Source organism: Lepisosteus oculatus, chromosome 7 (assembly GCF_040954835.1).
Source record: "Lepisosteus oculatus isolate fLepOcu1 chromosome 7, fLepOcu1.hap2, whole genome shotgun sequence".
In the NCBI taxonomy this organism is placed as follows: Eukaryota; Metazoa; Chordata; class Actinopteri; order Semionotiformes; family Lepisosteidae; genus Lepisosteus; species Lepisosteus oculatus.
The window spans coordinates 33,729,338-33,753,860 of NC_090702.1; the positions used below are offsets into that span (position 1 = coordinate 33,729,338).

At 40.5% G+C, this 24,523-nt stretch overlaps 2 protein-coding genes across 5 annotated transcripts in view; one reads left to right on the forward strand and one right to left on the reverse strand.

Moving 5' to 3' along the window:
* tspan33a (tetraspanin 33a) overlaps nt 1–24,523 on the reverse strand; it is a 43,155-nt gene that overhangs the window by 18,230 nt on the left and 402 nt on the right. Inside the window, exon 1 of one of the 3 annotated variants that reach the window (XM_069192420.1) lies at nt 4,052–4,673. The exons of 1 other annotated variant lie outside the window; for it this stretch is intronic. Coding sequence is in view for 1 of the 2 variants with exons in the window: in XM_069192418.1 (XP_069048519.1) it covers nt 4,052–4,147 (96 nt within the window). In the remaining variant the exon portion in view is untranslated. Of the gene's footprint in view, nt 1–4,051; nt 4,674–24,523 lie in introns of those variants that run through there. One more of the 3 variants, XM_069192418.1, reaches the window with a different exon arrangement.
* Nucleotides 12,552–24,523, forward strand: part of slc26a5 (solute carrier family 26 member 5) — a 28,542-nt gene continuing 16,570 nt past the window's right edge. The window contains exons 1-3 of one of the 2 annotated variants that reach the window (XM_069192416.1): nt 12,552–12,694; nt 17,989–18,256; nt 21,434–21,573. In XM_069192416.1, coding sequence (XP_069048517.1) covers nt 18,069–18,256; nt 21,434–21,573 — 328 coding nt within the window. In that variant the 5' untranslated portion in view covers nt 12,552–12,694; nt 17,989–18,068. The remainder of the gene's footprint in view (nt 12,695–17,988; nt 18,257–21,433; nt 21,574–24,523) is intronic. The other variant, XM_015352558.2, reaches the window with a different exon arrangement.

Sequence of the window (24,523 nt, forward strand, 5' to 3'; positions counted from 1 at the left end):
TGCCTGCAAGTGCTGACAATGAGCTGTAGGTGTTTGAACACCACTTGTCTGTACATGACTATGACGAGAGGAAAAAACCTTTCACTGCAAATAATGTGCCCACAGGCAAGATCTAAAGCATTGCATATCAAAACAACCATTCATTTTAACAACCAGGGGCCTTTTATATGACTGAAATTGAGAAGTATTTAACTAGACAAACCTCAAGAAATCCAAACTAGCAATATTAAGAAATATTCTGTGCAATAATCTTTTGCTAGGTGACCAATGAAGAATGGCCAATGCTTTCTGTAGACGTAGCATTAATTGCAGTCTTTTCAGAGGTTTATCTTATAGTTACCACATAACCTTTTATAGTCTTCGGTATTATTTGTCTAATTTCCCCAGATTATTCCCTGTGTTTTACATTAACAAGAACTCTAAATCAATGAGCCTAACCCCACAAGCAATGGGTGCAAGGCAGGATACATCCTGGATGGGATACCAGTCTATCACAGGGCACATACAGACATAACCACAGACATACACAACCTCACACCAGGGCCAATTTTCCCAGAAGCCCATTAACCAGCAGGTCTGTCCTCTGCACCCAGAGGAAACCCACATGAACACAGAGAGACCATACAAACTCCACGCAGATGGGAAACCAGGTCTGGAACTGAACCCAGGTACCCAGCACTGCGAGGCAGCAATGCTAGCCCCTACACAGTTCAACCAATGAATATATGATGAATATATGGGGTCCAATATATGACCCTAGCAGGCAGAAGAGTTAGATGCTTAATGAATACAAACTCTCATTTCTTTAGTGAAACTGTCAACCAGATTTTATTATTTTAACTCTGTGAAAAGCAGAATACAACAAAAACACTTCCTTCTACCACTAATGGTATTCCCATCCACGTTTCCACCCAAAAGACTTTCCGGCAAGACTTAGACGGCTGTTATCACGATTGTACAGCACCTCTATTTGACCCTGTCAGCTGCCGCACTTCCTGCTGCCACTGTTTCCTTTCCCCCTTCCCAGGCACTCAGGATTCAAACTCCATATGAACATTACGGAGGCCGGATAGGATGCAGAAAAGGCTTCATTACAGGAACACTTGAGGCATGTTCCCATCTAGAAGGAGGACTGGCTCAGTAGAGAGACGCTCTGCACCTGTGCTGTCCAGGACAGACTGACTCTTGGGATAGACAAGAATTTCTTCAGTGTCAGCACAGTATCACAGGCAGCCCTGTGAAATTAACCCCTTCTCTGCTTCTGGGTTTCAGAACTATGTCAGAACCAGTTATATCCCTGCTTCCAGACAGCTTGAGCAGAATGTTCATTCGAATCCCCTTCAATCACTGTAATGTGGGAGTGGGGGTGGGGGTGGGGTATCCACTTGTTTACTCAGACATACCCACCATGCTCTGTCAGGATAAATGAATCCCCATGAGGGAGGAGCACAATAGCAGGGAAAGTAGAAAAAGAAAATGTTTTGGCTTTTGAAGGGAGAGAGAGGAAGGTAGCAGGGATATAAAGCACAGGAGGACACAAGACGGAGCAGACAAGAATGCAGTGTCCTTTCACCTGCTGTCTTTAGTTCTTTTCTGCTTTATATCCCTGCTACCTTCCTCTTTCTCCCGCAAGCCTGAATATGGTTCAAAGGATGAAATACTTTCTTCTTTCTACTTTCCAGTGTGGAATTAACCTTTAATTGTTCCTTTGCAGCTCTTCTCTGGAGCCATTTCAGATAGAGCAAGGAAAGTAAATTTCAGTTGATACATCGTAGGTAGTACTGCAACATACATATCCTAGGGAGCTCGGATCCAACACCGGCTTATTGCCAGGGAATTGCAGCAGTAAACACGAAGGACCATCTAGCCCTGAACAATATACCTGTCTATGCAGTTTCAATCTAGTTCACATTTAAAAACAAAAGCTCAAATCAAGATTTACCTGCTGGCATTTGCTCTAGCTGAGTTCTGAATTACAATAATGAATGCTTCATGACCTCATAATGGGCTTAATTTGAACTGGTTTTCAGTTCCTAAGTGTGCTGGAGACTTAAGAAACACAATTAACCTCCAAGTTTTGAGCAGATAAAAACACTTGCAATTTCTTTGTTCAATTAAGTCTTTCTAGTTCTGCTGAAAAGACAAATTGCCAGTGTTTAGCTTCCATTAAATGCTACTGTGCCTTTAAATTGCACAGAAGACAAGATCAAATGCCTTCACGTTTTATGGGTCTGTGGATCCACTGCATCATTCTCGAGTTCATCACTTCTACTTCAGTATTCAAGTCAAGACAAGGCAATTTCTGTATGATTTTGGAAAATCAAGTCTTTCTTCTTCAAACCAGACTAAACCCTTCAAGGGTCAAATAGTGCACAACTAAGAATGGTGCGTAATTGTGGTAACGAATACATCAGAACTTGATATTTCAGCGTGGCACAATTTATAAAAGCTTTTCTTCCCCATTACAGAGTAGATCAACAGAAACCCTCTTTAGGCGGCCATCCACAAAGCTCAGCGCTAGCTCTTCGTGTGAATAAACTAAACCTAGGCTGCTAAGCAACAGCGAGCTTTAAAAAGAGTTGGACAAGATGTTTAGCATATAAAACACAGCCGGTGAAGTAACAAAACAAAAATACATTATTTTTGTAGTAAATTAATATTGGAAGTTTTGCTTTTCACTGGCTTCAATGTTCCTGATAATTTGTTGACAGCGACAACACAAACTTCATCAGATTCGAATAACTACCTGAAAACACATTTTTCAGGTCACCCTTTAATAAAATCTGCGCTTTACATTTAATATGTAGTAATTAATAACTGTAACTGACGTTTGCAATAAATATCATACTTTTCAGCTCAAATCTGATCGCTTAATTCCTTTTAATAAATTGATTTGGGAGATAAAAAATGTCCCGATCACTTCTGTGGAAAACAACAAAAACTAAAGGCAAATGTTCGGATAACACATTTGAGGGCAGCGACGGATTTTCACAACCGAAAAACTTAAGACCCCGACGCAACCCTGTAAGATGTTACACAGGCAATAAACACAAGTATAGACGTGCACGGTTATGCCCCCTTTCAAATCTCCAACTAGCTGAGATAATTTGCTAATTTAACTGTGCACACTGTTCAGCGTGAATCAGGCCTACACTTAGACTAATACCATACAATGTTTTCAACTCATCACCATTTTAAATACCAAAAGATAAGGTACCAGATCTGCTGTGGTATCATAATTAACTTTCCTTTTTAAAATGTTGTTTAATATGTTCACAATAAAAAACACGTTTAGCTCAACTCCCTACTTTTGTAGAAGGTTGGAGTTCACGAACTTGTTGCTCAGTGTTCACGATTTCACAGCCGGTTGCTTTGCTATAACCACTCGGTTAATCATTATTTGGAAGTTGTTCCTTATTCCCTATTAATTTGTTTAAACTCAAAATGACCTTTACCTGGAGTGCTTCAAACTAAGTTGCCTAAATAACGTTCTACACTTGAAGTATGTACAGACGATTACGGTTAGTAATTTAACAGACATTTAATACCTTCACTGAATAATATGCCCTACTAGTAAATAAAAAAATGCATCGTTTTACGGTGCACTGAAACAATCCCGTACTTCATAACACAGTAATACAAAGACTTGGTTGAGTGAACTAATTTTTCACGCTATATATAATGACCTATTTTTTTGCAATAACCAACGACGAAAAAGAAAAAGATAACGTTGTCGCACGTCTACATGCTCTACTATGCCCGAAATGATACAGTTAGAAACAGAAATAGCGATTGTTCATATGCTCATCAGGCGAACGGTCTCTCGATATTGGTACTAATCATCATGTCGGTAAATAGCCGAAAAACCCTGAACTTTAGTTATTTTACTTATGACATTCGCGTGACTTTTTGGAAATCCCTGAGATTCTGCTGGCCCTCCAACACAGAAAATGCAACAGTGGTTTGACGAGACGATCAAACAACAACAGTCTGGGGGCTTTCCCTTTAAATGTGTGTATTCTAGACAAACAAGTAACAAAAATAAACTTACCCAAAAGATCATATTAAAAATAAAAAGCAGATATTTAACTACCCGGCTGACAAAAGTAAAATCTTCTTTGTAGGTATCTATGCGTCTCCTTCCCATGTTTTATACCGGTACAGTACTTCAAACACCAGTAGAGACAAACCTTTCCTTCCACTGCCTGCAGTTCAAGGTACAATTCGTGCCTCAGTTACTCGGTTGATGTGCCCTTACTTTCCCTGACAGACGTACATTTCTGCGTAATAATACAAGCGTATACAACAATCGAGATTCACAGGAGGGAAAAAAAATCTGAAATGATCTTCACATGCTCCACGCTTCCTAATTGAGTCAACCTTCACAAGCAACTTGGTAAAAAAAATGTTTCGGCTTTGATTCCGAAAGCACACGCCTTGAGGCCAATGCAAGAGAGCGAAAGCACGGTGGCCAATCCCGTCCGAGTCTCTCTTCCGGCGCTCTCCAGAAGGGAACACCTGTTTAGAGGTGGGAGTGTCTGCAAGTCAACTAGAGCGATTTTACACCACCGGTTATCACGACTAATACTTTGTGTCGCGCATTTTCCCTTTTCCTGAACAGTCAGCGATTCTGAATCTGAGCCTGTTCTGTGATGGGATAGAGGAAGACACGGAGTTCAGTGTACAGTGTTTGATTTAAAAAAATCGCAATCGAAATCCGAGCATTTACGGTCACGCTCAAGATTAAATTTTAAAGGTTTGTATTTAAAGAAACTGAATAATTTTAATGATAAATCTTGAACCTATTCAAATTGTTTATAAATTTACATTAAAACCAATGTTTTTTTTTTCCAAAAAGAGTCTGGATTGCAACAGACTATTATATTCGCTTATGTTAGACTTAGATAGACTTTCAAAGGAGATGCTAGAGACTGAGAGAGAACAATTCATTTGCTAATTTCTTAGTCAATTAACACTGGCTCTAAGCACTTTTTAAGCAGCCGCAAGGTTCTTACAACATTTTCCCACATGCTCACATAAACCGCATTTTAGGTTAGCTTTAAGAGCATTGCTGCAGCACAGACTGGCGCAAAAAAAGACACAGCGAAGCGCAAAGAAACGAAAAGTAGCAGTAGCAAAGGGACAAGAAAAAGGCAGGACTGAGACAATTACTAAAAGGAACGTGAAGCTGAAAATAAACGTCTAATTCACGTAAAAAAATGTTCGAGAGTTATATGGTATAAAAAACGATTCAGGCTCTTTTCCGAGTCACTTTAAAAACAAGAAAGTATTCAATCTGTTCGGAGTCGCGGCAAATTCGTGCTAGTGTGTCAGTCCTAGAAGCTGTTGTGTCTCTCCTCCGGCCGTCTCTCTCGGTGAGGTGAAACTCCTGAGCCTGTGTCACCTGGCCCCCCTCAGCGAACTCCCCTGGGCGCGGTAGGCTGACACCGAGGGGGCACAGCGAAACAATAACTCCCTTGTTAGCGGACAGAGCCGCCGCTGTGAAACCTTTGAACCTCTTGAATACGTATTCTTACTCCCCTGGCTTTGTCTGCTGTTACTTGAAAACCTCCTGAACGTAGAAATGACAGCACTTCGGCTGCATCTAGGACATCTTCAACAAGAGCGGAGTGCTGATTACAGAGGCAAAGCAGGTGAATCATATTAAATCCCATCAGGAAGTGATGGTCTCATTTCTCCACACAGGCTTTCATTGGAAAAAGCGGATTCAATTAAAGTATCTGGCTATGTCCAACAATGGCAAATGTCAGACATTATTTGTGATGTACAGGCCCGATGTTCTTTTGACTACAGAACTTATGATTATATATTTTAAATCATGGTTAAGACAGGATTCATATCTTGACTCCTTACAATTTGCATACAGAGCCAGATGCTGTTGATATTCACCTCCATTATATCCTGCATCATCTGTTATGTCCAGGAACATGTCAGACACATAGCTCTGCGTTAAACACCATCGACCCAGAACGCCTCCTCTCATTTTATTGTTCCGCTCTCCACCCTCCTCTTACTTGTCAGACTGCTTATCTGTGAACATAGGGGCACCTCAAGGCTGTGTTCTCTGCCCATTGCTGTACTCCCTTTACACCAACGACTGACCCCTGGTGGGGTAGAGATCAGGCACAGAAGAGAACCGGGACGTCTGGCAGTGCGGTGTGTCAACAGCAGCCTTCAGCTCAACAGTCCCAGTACAGAACAGAGGGCGAGGGAGCTGGAGGAGCGGATCCCTGCCTCAGGGGCTTCTCTACGGCGAAGGAGCGCAGGAAGGGACTGTGGGCGCTGTACAGGGACCGAGGAAGAAACACCCGCTCCTTTGAGCTCCTGCGGAAAACTGGACTAGCGCGGTTTCAGAGCCAGGACAGATCATAGCGACAGCAAGTGGTCACACCCGGGAGGTTTGGAGGGACTTTGTTGTGCGACTCCAGCCTTAACGACCACTTGCTAAAACAATAGATTGATAATGGACCATCACCTCCGGGAGTCGCTTTACATTTTTGAAATTGTGGAAATTTCCTGGATTGTAATGTTTGAAATCTATTCTTTGAAAGAGTAGTACACACATCTGGGAAATGTTTTTTTTTCTCAGTGGAAATGTTCATTGACTGTGAGAAAAATCCATCCCCCTAGAAACTGTCAGTGAGCATGGTGGAGTTTTTCCAGTTTCTAAGAAAAACCATCTCTGACACGCTCAAATGGGTTGCGAATGTTACCAGCACCACAAATAAATTGCACCAGAAACTGTATTTCCTGCATTCCTGTGTCAACTGAACAATCTTAATGTTTTCCCAGTCAACTGTCATTCAGTTTGTAGTGAGCATTATTGAGATCATTCTCTCAGCTTCTGTCACTGTCACGCCCAGTACGCCTAGAGGGCGCTCTACTTCTCTACTGTTCTTAGTTCCCTGTGCTTATTCATGTCTTTCTGGTGTGTCTTGTTGTGTAGCCTATTTACTTCCAGTGTCTGCTCCTCGCTTAGCATTGAGGTTCGGATGTCCTGGAACCCGCCTAGCACCAGGTCGCCCCACGTCCGCTACCTGAGGGCATAGGTTTCTATACGGCAGTTCCTGAACTTCCTGGCTGTTCCTGAACAGCTGAGCCCGGGCTAACTTTTTCCGCTCTCCTGCCATTCCACGGTTCGTCCCTTCTGACATCCGTGACAGTCACTGGTTCGGCAACGCGTCAGTCCACTCTAGAGGAAAACTGCAACGCATTGTCCGCTGTGTAGAGAGAGTCATTGGCTGTCATTTTTCCATCTATTGAAGACCTGTATACTCACAGATTAAAGAAGCTAGCAGAAAAGATTCTCAATTACTTCTCTCATTCAGGACACCTTGGACGCTACCGGTTGATCAAACCAAAACCGAGCGGCATCTGAACAGCTTCTTCCCCATGGCCGTCACCCTGCTTAACCAGAACATACGAATATGGGATGCAGTGTGCATATAATTGTCGACCTGTGCATGTTTATGTGTAAAGTGTACATGTATTATTGAATCATTTCTATGTTTTTTGCACCATCACACCAGATCAAATTCCTTGTACATGTTACTGTACGTACTTGGGAAATGCAATGATTCTGTTTCTTACGGTGGCCCAGCAGTGCAAAAGACATAAAAATAAATCATATGTCATAAATCATCAATCAAAAAAGATGTGTCTCACGCGGCACACGTTACATTTGCTTATCTTTTGCATTTCTGGGTTCACAGTAGTAAAACCACGTAGAACAAAAAGAGAAGCACCTAACTTATGTCTTTTTCAGTATGCTCACTAGGAGGCGTCATTGGTCAATTTATTACAATTCCACAGTATGCTAATATTAACCCTGAGAAACTAAAGGGTTTTGTGTGTCTGGGCTCAAATACACATAGGATGAGTCAAAGGTCAAGGTCAAGTGTATGTTACGATCGTACACTCTATCATAACACTCTTTTGGCTGCTATATAAGATCTAACACTGTGAGAGCAGCACCAGGAGTATGGTAAATCAGAGTCCATGATTGGGGGCACACAGAGTGAAATAATTTCAGTGCAGACAAAGTGAAAAATGAATTATGCAGGAAGTGATAAAGTACACTATACATATCAGCTGCTGGTCTTGAACCTGAAGAAGGCCTTGGTGTCTCCTGGTTTTTGGTTTCAATCTGAGCAGTTGGGTACTAAGCAAGTACTAAGCTTATGCAGTCAATTAAGTAATCAGAAGAACTATGTGACCATGAACAGAAGATTCCAGGCCTTCAAGAAAATGAGTTTGACAACCCTGATTTAGGGGTTTACACTATCCTAAAAGAAGGCCTTTTGTGCTTTTTTTTATCTTCTGGATCTGGTATTTTCTTTGTAAGTGTCTTGATTTTAACACCGTCAAGTGATTTTTTATGTGTTGGGAAGTACTTTGAGACAGTGCAGGGAAGCAAGCAAGATGGTTGGATACAGTTACAATCGAAATGTAGTAAAGGTTAATAGTTAAGCTACACAAGATATCGTATTGTATGAGAACCAGGACCATTGGTTCTCAAACCTGGTCCTGGAAGAACACTCTCTTCTGTTGGTTTTTTTTCTCCAGAGGAGTTCTTAATCACAGGCTAATTGATTTACCTTTTTCTTTGGGGCAATTTGTAAATTTGCATTTAAAAGGTCAAAAGGGATTTGTAGTTGATATCCACCCTGTACCGATTTCTGAGTTTCATTCAGATGTGTTATCTGAAATGTAACTAATTCAACCCCTGCAGAAGGAAAAATGCTTATTGTGGGAGTGTCTGATGCAGTGTTATTCCCGCCTGTGTCTGTATGTCACTTATAAGAGCTGTGTAGTGAACAATAGTTGAAAGCAAATTCAGGAGGGGCTGTGTACTGTTCTGTGCGCTGAAATTGGCTGAAAATGTATCCTTAAATCAGGGTATTTTTGACATTCAGGACTATTCTAAGAAACAAGTAAAATAAACAAGGCAGCAGATCAGTTTAGTCATGAATTAGCCTGTAATTAAGTAGTCAGCTGGAATGGAAACCAGCAGACAGCGTTCCTCCGGGGACAGTGCTGGGAGCCACTGATACAGAATATCAGTCTGTTCAACTGTAATCTTGTTACAAACAATATACTGTTGATAATTAAAAGTTGCCAGGAAGATGACTGTAATTATTCCTGGCCTCAATGGAATGCAGCTGTGATGCATAGACTGGATACTGGAATTGAAATACAGTACTTTCGTCTTGAATGATGGAGAGCTTCAGGGTATGTGATTACAGTGTTTGAGAACATCCTCAAGATGTTGACACAGCAAAGCCAAGTCATGACTGTATTTTAGGTACTAGGACCACAACAAGTGCTCAGAGTCCGAAATCAAAGTTGCAAAGTACAGTATTTAGGATCTTAAGCAGGAGCGAACTATTCTTCAATCCCAGCTATCGGAGCCACTGGTATCTTTCAAGAAATGATTGGATTCAGGAATCAGGTGGACAACTCATTATCAAACAAGCAAAATAGGTTGAATGAGCTGTTCTTGTTTTTTTTATTCTTTTCTTATAGTCTTATCCATCCATTTTAAAATCACAGCATGGTTCAACCAGGGTGACCAAAAACTGGATTCCAACCTGGCATACAGTCAGCTCAAGCAGCCTATTGCAGTGCATTACAGCTGTATTCTTCTAAATGTGACTTTCGTGGGGTGTTCTTTCATTTGTGTTAGAAAAGTGGTGTCCTATAGATTTAAAAAATTAAAAAAAACTATTAGATTTAATGCGAGTGACAGCTGGACAGCAGATTGAGACAGAGAGTGCAAGAAGATCCGTATGATAAACTTGTTATTTGTTTGTTTTTATATTTCATTTAAAGTTTTCCTAACTGAGAAGAAGTAACACTTGTTACTCAAAGGCAACATCTTGAGAGAATAAATCCTTACATCAATGTAGTCTTTAGAAATCTGTTCATTCAACCTGTGCTTCATATTGATCATTCATTCTGTACAGGTGACAACTTGGTATTAAGTCATTTTCAGATTTCCTCCTGGAACACATACCCACATTTTGTTCGGTTTCTCGAGGGCTTCAGCTTGGTTTGTAAAAGAGACATATCAAGACACCAGGGTAGTACGGTGGCTCTGTGGCTGAGGATCTGTGCCTGTGGCTGGAAGGTTGCTGGTTCGTATCCTGCAGCTGGCAGAGGAATCCTACTCCGTTGGGCCCCCGAGCAAGGCCCTTAACCCCAAAAGCTCCAGAGGTGCCATATAAATGGCTGACTCTGTGCTCTGACCCCAAGCTTCTCTCCTTGTGTGCCCGTGTGTCTCATGGACAGCAAGTTGGGGTATGCAAAAAGACAAATTCCTAATACAAGAAATTGTATATGGCCAATAAAGTGATCTGATGGACAGCCCCTTTATTCTTTCTTGGTTTCTCGACCAGTTGTCATATCTGGTTTCCTTTGTCACTGAATTCTGAAGCTTAGTTGAGGACATCCCAGCCATCTCTGTGTCTCTCAGTCGTGCACCACGGACAGGCCTCTGTGTTCCCTCCCCTGCTTATGCTCTTGTTGTCAGGGACAACCGGTAGCTTTCCATTGCTCCGGAGCACAAACTGTGTTCTGTTCATCCAGCCACAGCACAAAGGAGCACTGCAGGCACTTTGTTATCATATATCAGGAGTTGAATGCTGAAGTGTTGCTTGGAAAGGTTTTCTGGCATTTCTTCAGTTCAGTGTCATTCTTTTTTTTTCCGAAAAGGGCTAATTCACTGCTCTGAACAGTGCTTTAAATAATGTGTTCGAACTGTGGAAAAAAGCTGTCTTCAGAGTTTTCTTGATAAGAGCCATGGTTTGCTATGAAATTTTCACATGCCAGACCTCAACAGCTTTGTTTTATGTCCTGCATGTTTTATTTGGAGGCTTTGGAATGGGACTTCTCTGTCTACTGTACACTGCTGCATTAAGTTGTGAATTACCTTGTTATTATTAATTAATTTAGTTCACAATTTTACCCAAAGAATCTTACAATGGACATCTTTACACAACTGAACATTTTACTGGAGTACTCAGAGTGATTTAACTTGCAACAGTTGTACTTCATCCTGAATTTGACCCCACAACAACCTATTTACTAGTGCCAATCAATAATCTCACATGCATTTGTGTAACTTCTGTGATTATAATTATTAATAATTGTTTACACTTATATAGCGCTTTTCTGGACACTCCACGCAAAGCGCTTTACAGGTAATGGGGACTCCCCTCCACCACCACCAATGTGCAGCCCCACCTGGATGATGCAACAGCAGCCATAGTGCGCCAGAACGCTCACCACACATCAGCTATCAGTGGGGAGGAGAGCAGAGTACAGTATTTGTTTAAAATAAGACCTTAGTATGCACCCTGTAAGTTATTAGTTTCAATCTCTTTAACTGACAGCAGTATCTTGAAACATACATTTCACAGGGTCAACAGATAGGGAATAGATGGGACTCTTCTGACAGTTCCACACCCTTCCTATCAACGACTCATTCTTATCTCTTGTCCCTGTTCTGATCCCTCCTTTCAAGGAGTGAAACATGAACACAAAGAGACACTATAAGATCATTTCTGCAATATACTCTACTGGGTCCTTCTTGTATAAGGTGGAATAAAATGTAAACTAAGATGTTTTATGAATTTAACAAATGAAACTTTAATTATAATTCATCTATGACAGGTGGGTAGTGAAAGATTAAATGAAACTAATAAGAAATTAAATAATACAGTATTGAGATTAAAATATTCCCCTGAGTCCTGAATTTATTGTCAGCTTGAGCTTTTCTAAATCATTACTGTTAAGAGTGAGGCAACGATAACATTTTAAAATCTGGAATATATCATGAACACATTCTTACTTCTTATATAATAAAGCTGAGCTACTTTACTACACTGTGGAAGTGAAATAATGAGTTGTGGGAAGAATGTTGCTTGAGGCTTGTAACATCCTCAGACTGATGTTACAGTAAGAATACTTGAGCCCGTTGTTTGTTTCTCGGCGTATCCAATGCGTTTACTAGGGATTTGTATGTAAAATAGTGTACCACAACCACATTAATGAAAGCATAAGTTATCTTTAAACGAAATGGGGGAACCGCAAGAAAGCACACAAAAGCTGTGTGCATCTTTGATCTTTATGTGTTGCATATAAATCATTTTATATGTGGAGGATGAGAAAAACAACATGCTTCCCTGAAATAGCCGAGCATGCGCATTTCGGCTGGTAATACAGATTTCCAGGGGATAAATCGTATACCACACCGTCTCAAATACATACTAATGTATACATAATATAGCGATAGTTATGTATTCATATCACACACAGTCGCTGAATCTTCTGTTGTCTAACTCATTACACTTGATTACGATAACATGCTCCTTTACCGAAATTAAAAACCGGATTGAAAGCCTTAAACAAACCGTGTTCGTCAGCGCTATAAGGTTGGGACTTGTAGTCCTGTGCTCGGTCGTGGAGGCGGAGCAGAAAGAGACCTAGAAATACAACTCCCAGGACTCTTCGGGGCTCATGACGGTATTCGCAGGCTGTCCTCAGTGAGTTTTACCGTGAGAGGACTTGTCAGCTGCAAAAGGACATTTCAGTGTTAAACTGTAACTAGAGACTCCGTTGTGCGGTAAAATTTGATTCTCATCAAGCCCAAACTTCAGACTGGTTGAAAAAGGTAAGAAAAAACGCTATTCCCCATTTGAGATTTATCTATTTTTATCGGGAATGACCGAAAACCACGCTTTTTGGCAGCAACAAGCATCACTCACATTGATCACACATGCTAAGTGGACAGCTGTAGCGGCTTCCCTATATATTCAAATTTATACATAGTCTTCAAGTTTTCTGTTGATGCTGTAGGACGTAAACCTGCCACATGCTAGAGAAATTAGTTTTGTCCTGTTTTATTTTCGATATTTTTTTCAATGTGTTGCTTCCGTTTAATATCGAAGTATTAGAAATATCTTTGGTTTTACTAATCAGTACGGGTCTTCATACGTGAGTACAGCAGAGATGGAGTTTCTACTTAACTTCCAGTTTTCGGTTTTCTACACGGCGCCTTCCTGTATTCTCTTCTAGGAAAGCAGCACTGAGGCCAGCGCCTGCTGAGGGGGTTTAGTCCGCATTTGTCAATTAGCGTAATACTGAACTTTTTCTCAAATGCTATTAGTAAATAGTTGTCTCAACGCACACACACACACACAAAAACACCAGGAAAAATAAAATCATTTAGCATACATCAGTATACAGCAGTCTGTATTATACAAATCTGGTGGAATGCCAGTTTCGAGAAATACGTTTTAAGACGAGATTTACAAGTAGATAGAGAATTCCTGGAGTAATTGAGAAGCCTAGTTGAATAGCAGGAGGTGGCCCTACCTCCCTCAGTTCGTAGTCTTGTGGGGAGGACAGACGAGATTGCTAGTGGGTAATTTATGGGTAGGACCGTGCGAAAGTTCAGCAGGAAGCCGGCACACAAATTTCAAGTTCAGGGTTACGTGTCTGCCAGAACAGGAGCTCTTGTAATGACGTTTCTGTAAGGCGTTCTGTAACATTCCTGCTTGTAGAGCATTCGAGAGTGGTCGGTTTGGATGAAACAAAATAGGTCTGGGCTTCTCCACTTTGGGCATAACAGAATGTAACCAAGGTTAAATTAGTCACAGTGCTACGACTTTCCGATGATCTGTCGGCAGTATTGTCTATTTGTCATTATAGTCCTATAGTAATATTTCCCCTGGCCAGACGGGGAATTGTTGAGACTGACAGACAGTACTTTTATACCGTTTTAATTCACCCAGAAACATTTTGCTAGAAATCCAGAAATACCATCAGACAAAGTGTTTGAGAAGAACATTTGAGCAAGGCTTATTGCAGTTCAAAACCCCATTTTAACACGTGCGCTTGCCAATAAGTACCAGCTGGGCAAATTGAATATGCTGCAGTAAAATTTAATCGCACAACTGATGACTTGCAAATGAACCCAAACATTTGTTTTATAGCCTGGAGTTTGAATGCTTTCGGCAGGGAGAAAAGCTTGTTTAATTTCGTGAATTATTTTAAACCTAAGCCTGTAGGATACAAACTTCTCATTTAGTGCAGATATTGTACCATGAAAATTTTACAGCATCTAGAATTTGACAAAATTTGTAATGCAGTCCAAGAATTTGAATCAATGAAAACACTTTACATACATTTTACTCCATTTACAAATGGGATGTCATTCTAAAAGGTGTAACATGGGACATTAAATACAGGATTGGTCTAAATGCTTTTAACAACTTTGACGGTTTTTATTGCAAATTAATTACAGGGGTTACTGTGGCAAAAAAAGGTTTCAAACGAAAGCATAAATATCAAAGTTTGTAACAGTTATAATCGTTCGCCATCTGTAGAGGAGAAAACAAAACTTTAGTCAAATCATTGGCATCTATACTTGTCGACAACATTTTGACTAACCCTGTATACGTTCACGTTTTTCTTGTTGAGAACAAAAGAGGCGTTTATAATTATGGAAATTAGTTAGCAAATACTGATTCGAGCAGTTGGAGTTTGTGGACAGGATGGGAAACGCTTGTTCTTGGGGGTTAGGGAGGTGTTTTGTGCTGCTTGGCTCCATGTTGCTCTGCAGTTCTTTTCCATCCTGGATACAATATTATGAAAAGGCTCATCAATTTTGAAAGGAAGCTAAATAAGGCTAATCCTGGGGCAGAAGGGAATAAGTTGTTGAAATCCCTGACCAAGATGTGATATTGGTACGTAGTTCTAAAACAGCGGTGCCAGACAGCATCTGATCTTTAAAAGACATTCAGATAATAACGGATAGCACACTGAGTGGAAACCTGCAGCGGGTGTTGCAGTTCTTAATTTTGCCATTTCCATTCACCAGAAGGCAAATAAAACCAGAAGGATTCTGTATTCAGTCGTTATCCAGCCAGTCTAGCACGCAGCTGGACAGTGGCCCAGGCCAGAGGTTCCAGTGAGGGGCAGACTGCTAAGGAAGAAGCAGAGGTTCCTCAGAGTGCTCTCTCCCTTTTATTCTGAGCTCTCCATCACGAGAGTAACCCCTGCCTGTTCCTTTTTAACTCACACTTGTCAAATCCTGTTTTACACTAGTGGGCTTTCCTGCTTTAAGAGCTCGAAGTGCTGGAGTTCATATAGGCATCTGCGAGGAAAACAAGCGGGAAACTCTGATGACTGATTAAATATATAGAAAAGTATAAATTGGGAATTTGGTCAAATAAAATGTATAAAATTGCACATGGAGTAGTGCTTCAGTCAAGCATGTATGGAAATCATGTAGACACTACCAGTGGAAGTTTCAGAGCTTCTTTTAGAAAAGTATTTGGAAACTGTATGAATCTAGAAGACATTACATGTGCTGAAATTAAGAAATTAGCTTGTGTTATCCATCTTCACATAGACTTTTTAGCCCATTAAGCTGCTCCTTTCTCACATAACCAGTGTAAATCTGTGCTGCAGTTGATAGTGTTCTCTCGCTTAGTGGTAACAAAGAGAGCCTGAACATGTTTTCAAATGAAAGAAACAGCAATTAAACGCTGGATTATAGGACAACCCTGGCATTTTCATACATAAAGTCTGCGTTTGTTTGAAAGACATTAGTGAAAGTGGCATTGCAAACCAGCGTGTTTTAACAAGAAAGTGTTGGCATCGTTAAGACAGTACAGAACATGCCACCATTCTTTTGACTTGAAATGTTCAGTACTAACGGAGCTTTTTAATTCCACAGACTGAAGTCTTACAGTAGGCTTCCGACTGGAAATATTTCTGTATAGCAGTGGTCCGGAATGCTAAATGTTTACTGAAAACCCAGCTTATGAAGCAGTCAGTGAATCGGTGTTGTCGTAACTTTGAGTCTCCTTTTTACCCAAAGTGTAGTAAGGGTATTGAACAAGCTACTGTTTTTTTAAACCGACTCCTCTTGTTGGTAACCGTTCTTATACTCTAAAATCTGATTCTGCAGAAGATCTGAGATTGAAGTTGATTAGAGAACTGTAATATTTTGGACAGAATAAGTCTTAGGTTTGGGTTTGCGTATTGCTACGGGTTATGTTAATATATGCCATCTGAATCCTTTCTGCTGTATAAATGGCCAATTATTAAACTAAAAAAAACAAAACTATGCTGTGGATTCTTTTTTTTGAGAGATTTTTCTTTGAGAGAAAGTACTTTAATCCTCAAAAGTTCTTTTTTTCTTGTTGCATTATGATGACATACCAGGGGCATGTTACAAAACATTTCGTAATGTAACGCATCTCTCTGCATACACAATTGTGAAGCACTTTGGTTAGAAAGGTCAGATCCCAGCAGCTGTGATAATTGCAGTGGAAACTATCTTGCCATGGCCATTTCATTCCAAAAATCAATTTCTTTCGCCTTTTATCTCTACCTGAAAAAAAACAAAACAAATCAAAGCGCCTCTTGCACAGTGTGGTGTAAACTGGAGAGGCCATGGAGGTGAATTACTTAGCAACAGTGTTACCAAGGCAGGCATCTCGCAGATCTATACTGACCACAGTATCCACAATACACAGGCAGACACTGCCTAACTTGAAACGCTGTGAGTTGGGGATTACGTATCTGAGAGCTCCCTCACGAGAAAGTATAAAGTCTGGAGGAACCTCTTGAACGTTGGAGTTGGACCATTTCCAATGGCATCACCAAACAAACCACTAGACATCTTCCTGCACTCTAACGCCTCTTGTTGCAGCAACTGGCAGTTATTTTGCAGGGACACCATTTTAATGAATCTGTATGATGACACAGCAGCGTTATGTATTTTCATTTACGATCAGAACAACAATCTGAGCACCTCCAACTAAGGTTTATGTTACTTAAAATTGTGGTAGAAATGACATTTGTATCATTCATGAAAATTCTCTAAGAGCACTCCTTGGCTGGGTGGATACATATAGTAAAAGGATCCTGGAAGTAAGTTAAGTTGAACCCATCCCTCTGTGAGTGTCTGGTGAGACCTAGCAGAACTGACTCCCGCTGGCCTCTAGTCAATATACAACGGGGTTATTGTCATATCTGAAGCAGAATGACTCCATTCGTAGACAAAGCCTAGGTTAGCTGCTCAGTAAAGTGGGGGTAATGTTGTCCCTGTTGTTGTGGCAATCTTGATATTTTTAAATGCACCTTTTTCTTATTTTGTGGAGTTGGAATATTACTTACAAGGCGTTTGGTGACTTTATCACATTGGAGCCAGTGTGGCTGTTGTCCCAGGACCCTGCCCTCCTGCTGCAGAGCCTGAAAGAAATGGGCTCCAGACACAGCTCTCACTCTGCCTCCTCTGTCTGTCTTAGGCAGTCAAAGCATTCATATCCATACCGTCTGACTTGAGTAGCACAAATATTGATACGTTTTGGATTGAATGCATTTTTAACGTAATCTAGGTGAAACTAAATTGCTCCGCTTGATGCGTCTACTAAGGATAGCGCTCTTTTATCTCGTGACAGTGCCTTTGATCTCTGAAGAAATCTGCGTTGGCCTTCACAGGTCAGACCAGAATCAGATGGAATTAGCACAGATTCGGCAGGGATTTAAGAGCTTATGGCCTGGACCAAAATCAAAACTTCAACCTGCCAGTGGAAGCTAAATTGTAACCCCTGACTACTGTGCACACATCAAGCAGTGGGGCCGCCACATGTAATTGGCAGGCCGCTTGAAGTTTAGTCAGGATCTGTGTTCTTAATGTAGTTTGTGTATTCCCTTTTCTGTTTTCCAGGCTGCAGGGTAGTATTCCTTACTCCTGTGAATAACATCCAATGGAATTTATATACTTTGCATGATATGATTCTGTTACTGGGTGTTTTCTGTGGCTTCTGAGAACTATAACTCGATTTCTTAAATATGGGTTTATTAAAAATGGCACCACGTCACATTGACCCCACTGGATTATAGTCTCACTCTCCTGTGCTTGTGTGTGTGTTTGTGTTTGTTCCACAGAGCTTCAGGGAGGGAGAGCAAGCCCTGGTGTCCACTTGTTGTGCTGGTGACGTTGTTGAAATGTACTGGGCGGTCTTGTTATGGAACATGTAACGGAAGAAGAGGATGCTTCTAGCACTTTAATGTACTTTGTGGAGCGCCCGGTGTACAACGAGGAGTACATTGGGACGCAGCTGCTGCATAGGAAGGAGAAACAGCCAAAGACTATAAAGGAAAAGCTAACGGAAGAGTTTCGGTACGTCTTAAGAATTACGGACTTCTACCAGTGGTAAATATCACTGATATGAATACTATTTACATGTCAGTGATGTTTATCCTTACCCGCTGTCCTCTCTAAATATGATCTTTAACATCAAGGTTATTATAAATACTCTATTCTATTACATTGGTCACGTGACCACTTCTTCTGTAGTGCCCAACCAAGCTCAAGTTTGTAATTTTCCACTAAGCTTAGTGTGAAAAGCCCCCCACAACAGTCAGGCCCTGAAAATTGCAATAAGACGTGTGCTCTGCTTTCATACTTTTCTTTAAATATTTCCTTTAGAAAGACAAGAGATTCATTCCTCTCTTAATGTGGAATACACTGCATGATTTTTTTAATTTTTAATGGTTTTCAGGTGTCTTGCAAATAAAATCTAGCCCGCGCTTGGTGCGTTGACTCAACGTGTCATTTGGTTAAAATTTGTGTGGTACAATAAGATGCAAATTGGTACAAAAAACTCTTTTTAAGAGAAGACTCATCTTGTATTGCATCTTAATATTCCATTTTAAATCTTGACTCACGGGAAGCTCAGCACCACGCGTTGATGCTTTTACCAATAATGGCCAAAAAAATAATGAAATGCAGTTGTATGTCCATGTTGACAGGGCTATTTTGTAAATTGTGTAGCCTTATAATCTACCGGTGTTTCCTTAAGTACAGAATTGTAGGAAATCCATCACGAGGCCTTGTTCGGTGTACGGGCAGGCCCAGTGGTTCTGACATTGCCGAGCTGAGCCGGGGTAAGTCCTTCATGTATAATAGAGTGCGATGGGGATTTCCCCAGCCGAGCTCGGTCGGTGCTGCGTGGGCTTGAGGCGGCCCGAGTGTCTTTGTCGTGTTGTGCGACAGACGGACAGCCCCGTGACGTCCCGGGGGCAGGAGCTCTGGCAGCGATGCTAGCACGAGCTGTGTCACGTCTCTCTTGCAAGGCATTGTGGGACCATAAAGGCTGGTGGCTCAGTGTTTTGCACGGTTTGGAAGCGCTCCAGCCCGGTGCTTGTTGCTCTGGCGCCCGAGGGCAGAAACGGGGAAGGCCTCTTTACACCCGGTTACCGGATACAGATGTGGAATGATGTGATTCCTTTGCTCTGTCATTGCCAGTAAAAAGTGCTCATGTAACAGTCTCAGGCCACAAGGAACCGAGACTGTCATCTAAGAAATATGTCCCTTTTTCTATTTTATTTTATGTCTGAGATGTTTTCCACAATAAAAGTGCTGTGGGGTAGGTATAAAAAAAGTTGTTTCATGATGTTTCCACTGTGGTTAATCACAGGATGAAACCACGCAGATGATAATGATCTGAAACATATTTTGAGTTATAGTTTCCTGCAAATATACAGCAAAGAAATAAAATCTGGTTTGTAGCTGGTAGCATACAAACAAACATTTGCTTGCTGTCTTTTAAGCTAACATGTAGGGCGGAACATTCTATTTCTTCTAGTTTTGTAGCTATAATTTAGTCATCCAGAATAAGATTGCTTTAGTCAAATATAGTGAAATGTAAATAGTGTTCATATCAATGATATTTACCCTTAACCTGAGCTGAAGCATTAATCCTACACAACAGTAAGTCTTATCAGTGAATCTTTCAAAACGTTCTGAGCCACTCCTACTTGGTAATTATGAACTTCTACTGTGCTTGCGCCGTGGACCTCCATGAACAGGTTTAAGAAGTTGTTAAATCTGTAAGAGATGTTTGTATGTGTGTGGTCTTGTGTATCACTGTAGTGCTGTATAATATTGACATTGTTCTGTAATTACTGGTGTGCAAGGAGTTGATAAGACAATTGGTCATGATATTTAAAAAATAAACTGAGGTCTGTGGGAGCAGGTTGTTTAATGTGAGCTTTCATCTGGCTCTGTTGTAACAACAAAACATCTTTTGGCAGGCGAACTGAAAGGTTTGTGGTGGAATAGAGGGTGATTTTTTTTTTTTGGTAGGGGAAGAAATAAAATATGAAGTTGAGATTGGGAGTCTGAACTATTTTTTATACATTTTTTTTCCGGAGGTACAGTCATGGTCTTTGCAAACACTGACCGTTGATAACATTTGCTTATGCCATCATTCCAATCACTTATTAATTGTCATATCTTTAAAAAAAATCAGTTTCCTTAACGGTATGCAAAGGTACACAGCATTATTTTTTTCCTCCACTGTTATGAACTGAAGTAAACTGACTTTTGTCTTAACTCGTTACTAATTGAGGGACTTTTAAATGTATGTGATCCAGTTTGGAAGCCCTGAATTCAGAAATAGTGCCTTGACATATGATGTGATTGTTACCTGAATTGATATGTAAATATTATGTTTCACATGGAGCGCTATGTTTGCTCTGTGTGTCTTAAGCAGTTTTTCTTAACCCCACTTCCTTTGTGTGTACATGCTTTGGTTGTGTTCTGAAGTTTTATTTGCTCTGTGCTTCTTTTTGGGGTTTTGTAAGCAGGTCTTGTACAATTTGCAATGGACCCTTGGTGTCTGACAGCATGCGGGCAGATTGTACTGTAGCATTGTGCCGGGTCAGTCTCAGTGTTGCACAGGAATGTAAGGGTGAAGCCACCCCTCCTCTGCAGCAAAGTGCAGTTTAATAGTGCAAATCAGGAGAATAGTAAGATTTGAAAACTCATGCCTGGGGCTTAAAAAGTATTTCTTTGATCTGAAGTGGTTAACAGTAAATTACAGGAATGAGGATTTTTGTTTTAGAAATTATCAATAGTCATTATCAGGTAACAGTTGTGTTCATATCAGATTGCATTATTGATATGGCACTTGTCCCTTGACATTTTTTTTTTCAGCATAGGAGTACTACATTAATGATCATTTGTATCTTATTGCTGTTATCACTGTAGCACGGTGTGGGCAGGGTATTCCATTACTGTAGATTACATGCTGTCTGTTATTACCCCCTTTACAGGAATCATTGCCAAGTTGATTGTGTGTAAGAACCAGATGGTCAATTTAGAACTGCAGGCCTTTGCTGTGACACCCAGTTTACGATTTTGTAGTGTATTGCAATATATAATGTAATGTATATAGATATTGGAAAATACTCGTATAGTTTTTTTTCCTGTTCACTGCAAAGAGCTGTCTGTTTTTGCCATTGTAGTTGAGTAGTGAGGGGGTTTTCTTGCTGGCTGCATGTATTGGGGATATAATTAACAAGTGAACTGTTTTCTGTTTTCTAGCTGCTCTTCACGAAAGGCAAAATCCCTTATCTTCAGCTTCCTGCCTATTCTGACATGGCTGCCCTCGTATCCTGTGAAACAGTACCTGTTTGGAGACATTGTTTCAGGACTGAGTACTGGAGTAATGCAGCTACCTCAAGGTCAGTGAATGTCAGTGAGATGGTGGGTGGGTAGGAGAAATCATTACAAAAACGAAGTAAAAGTGGTGACACAGTGGTTAAAATTTCTGCCTCACAGCACTGGGTTCAGTTCTGGAACTTTGTGGCCTCCATGATCACATGCTCCACTTTCCTCCAAAGACATACTGGTAGATTGATTGGCTTCTGGGAAACCTGGCCCTGGTGCGTGTTTGTGTCTGTGTGAGACTGTCTGGGCTCCCCTGTGTCCCTGAATTGGAAGAAACAGTTAGAAAATGGATGACTGGTGGGAGCCATATTACGTTAAACAAAAATAATTGGCAGGGGTATTATCACTTAGTACTTTGATCTTGTAACATCTCGAAAGCTAAGCAAGGCTGGGCCTAGTCTGTACTGGTAAGGGGAGACCTCTAAGGAAAACAAAAGTAGTGTTGGTGGACCAGTAGGTGGGGCTCTTCCATATGGATCACAATTTCCCAATTGCTCTGGGGACGTTTTACTGTAGGAGGTGACATCCTACAGATGTCTACCGATCTGTACTTAGTCATTGAAGGCCCCATGACACTGTTTGAAAGATTAGAGTGCCCAACCGAGTTCACCCGAGTTACATTAGTGAGATCCATAGAGAAGCGAGAAATTGCTTCTCCTGACTTGCTGCGCTTCAGTGGGTCACCTGCTGTAAGTGCTTGGGTTCTTTGGGATGAAAAGTGCTATATAAACAATAATTCTTATTTATTATTCATGATTGTGATGTTGTGCATTTATTTAATGTGGTAAGTGTGAACTTTGTCCATATATTTAAAGCCAGATAAGCTGTGTTGGTGCTGCCTTTACAGTGATTAGACCAAATTATCTACTGCTATCACACTTCAGAGCAGACCAGGACTCCCAAATGTTGAGCAACTGTGGACCTGTTTCAGATTAGCCCTTTCTTGTCAAAAACTATCTAAAATGGGCAGTATTGGCTCGGTCTCGTCTTGCGGCTGATGAACTCTTTGAATCTTTTCAATCTGGGTCTAGACGGTGTTAGGGTATTGTATCAGCGAGCTCCAGTTTATCTAAGGATTCCTCATGAGTGAAGTCCAGATTTCAATCTGAGATCTGCTGATTCAGAGTTTCTTGCTCTGTGGAAGACCAGGCTCCATGTGATACAGCTTTGTTGCACCACTCACTGCTCATTAGAGTCTGCAGCTTTAAATGTTTTCAGATTTCCCTTGGAGACCTTCTTTTTCTCTCTTTGTTTTTACGTTGGCTTTAAATTTACTGCTTCACTAGGCTATGGTTTTGTTTTGTTCTTTTGCTTTTTATGTACATAACACACATGTATTACGTGTGCTCTTTTCAAGACTATCACACCTTGATTGTTTTGCAGAGTGCTCATAACTCATATTGTTAATAAAAAGGTTATAAGCTAATATATAACTGACGTCTAGATACAGAAATGTTGAGCTGTACACACATTTAAAAAAAAAGGTACAGTATATGTAGGACTAAATTAATTGAATGGCTTAAAAAGTAGAAGTTAGTATCTACAACCATGCTTTTAAAAACATAATATGATGCAGTGTAGTTCAAACTGTTAAGTAGAAGTGGACACCAAGGGCAACTGGTATACAGTTATTCTTTTCTACACCGTCTGTTGTAAAAATAAATAAATAAAGGCCAGTAACATGGCAAACTGAATGTCTGGATCACGGTATAGTAACCAATGCCTTTATTTATCAAATTGCTAGGATTAGCGATTCTGTTTACAGTCCACAATGACATTAGTTCATCTTCATCATTCTATTGATTCTTTTTGCCTGAGCTGTGTGTTCTCTCTCCGAGTCAGTTCTGTGGCCACAGTGCTCAGTACTGACAGGCCTTGAGCGTTGTATATGCTCTAACTGGGCTGGTGTGTGTCTCTCCCGTAGTGTGGCATGTTGCACTACACAGCACTACAGTCTGCACTGCAGTCCCTCAGGCATGGGGGTGCAGTTGTCTTGCAATTCCACTCATGCAAGGTGCTCGAAAGACTTCAGGAAGTCCCATAATGAAGCAGTTAGCTGTCACTAAGAAGCATTGCAAAATCAAGCACATCCATACCGTGTGACCATTTCTGTTTCACATTGACTAAACGCAGCTGTTTAGAATGAAACCTTGATAGCAAATTAATTTATGAAAATGTACCGGCTGAAAAATAACTGTACTCTATGATCAAGTTGGCTTTGCAGCACCTTTTTCTTATAGGATTAAAACTTGTGATGAGGTTCATTATTACTTGATATGAGAAATTGATCTTGTGAAGTATCACTCTAATTTCGGGCATTAAGGAAATAATTTCTGTCTAATCATTCATTTTAGCTATTATTATTTTGGCTATTATCATAAACAACTAATTATGCTGTTTTGCTGTAATGAAAGTAGTGGATTTATGTTTTGTTCCAACCACCATTTATTGTAATGAAATATAATTATATATGTTAATTTAATCTTTTTAATTAGAAATAGTCAGCAAAAACACACCCAAGAATCTAGACAAAAAACTGCCTCATTTTCTTTCACAGAATAAAAATGTGATTTTTATTACATTTAATTTAATAAACATGTGACTTTTTAAGTTGCAATTCTTTCTGATTAGGTAAATTAGTCAAAGTAACCTAATAATCCTGTTTATTGCCCACTGCCACTGTTTGAACTGAAAGATAAGAATGGTATTTTATTAGTGCCCTGTGTTATACCAATTGTAAATGTATAATTAAAAAAGAGGACAGCAGAATCTTCTTTTTGTGATGAGAATGCACCATAGATGTTTCAGAACTGTAGTGTGTACTCCTTTATCTTGTCAGTAAGTACTTCTAAAACCTTCAAGTAAAAACAGAACCTTGTCTCTGTTCACACATTGATTCACAATCGGCGCGTAGTTTCGCTCTTGCACGCTATTCACGTTGAAAAAGGCGGCTTTATGACCTGA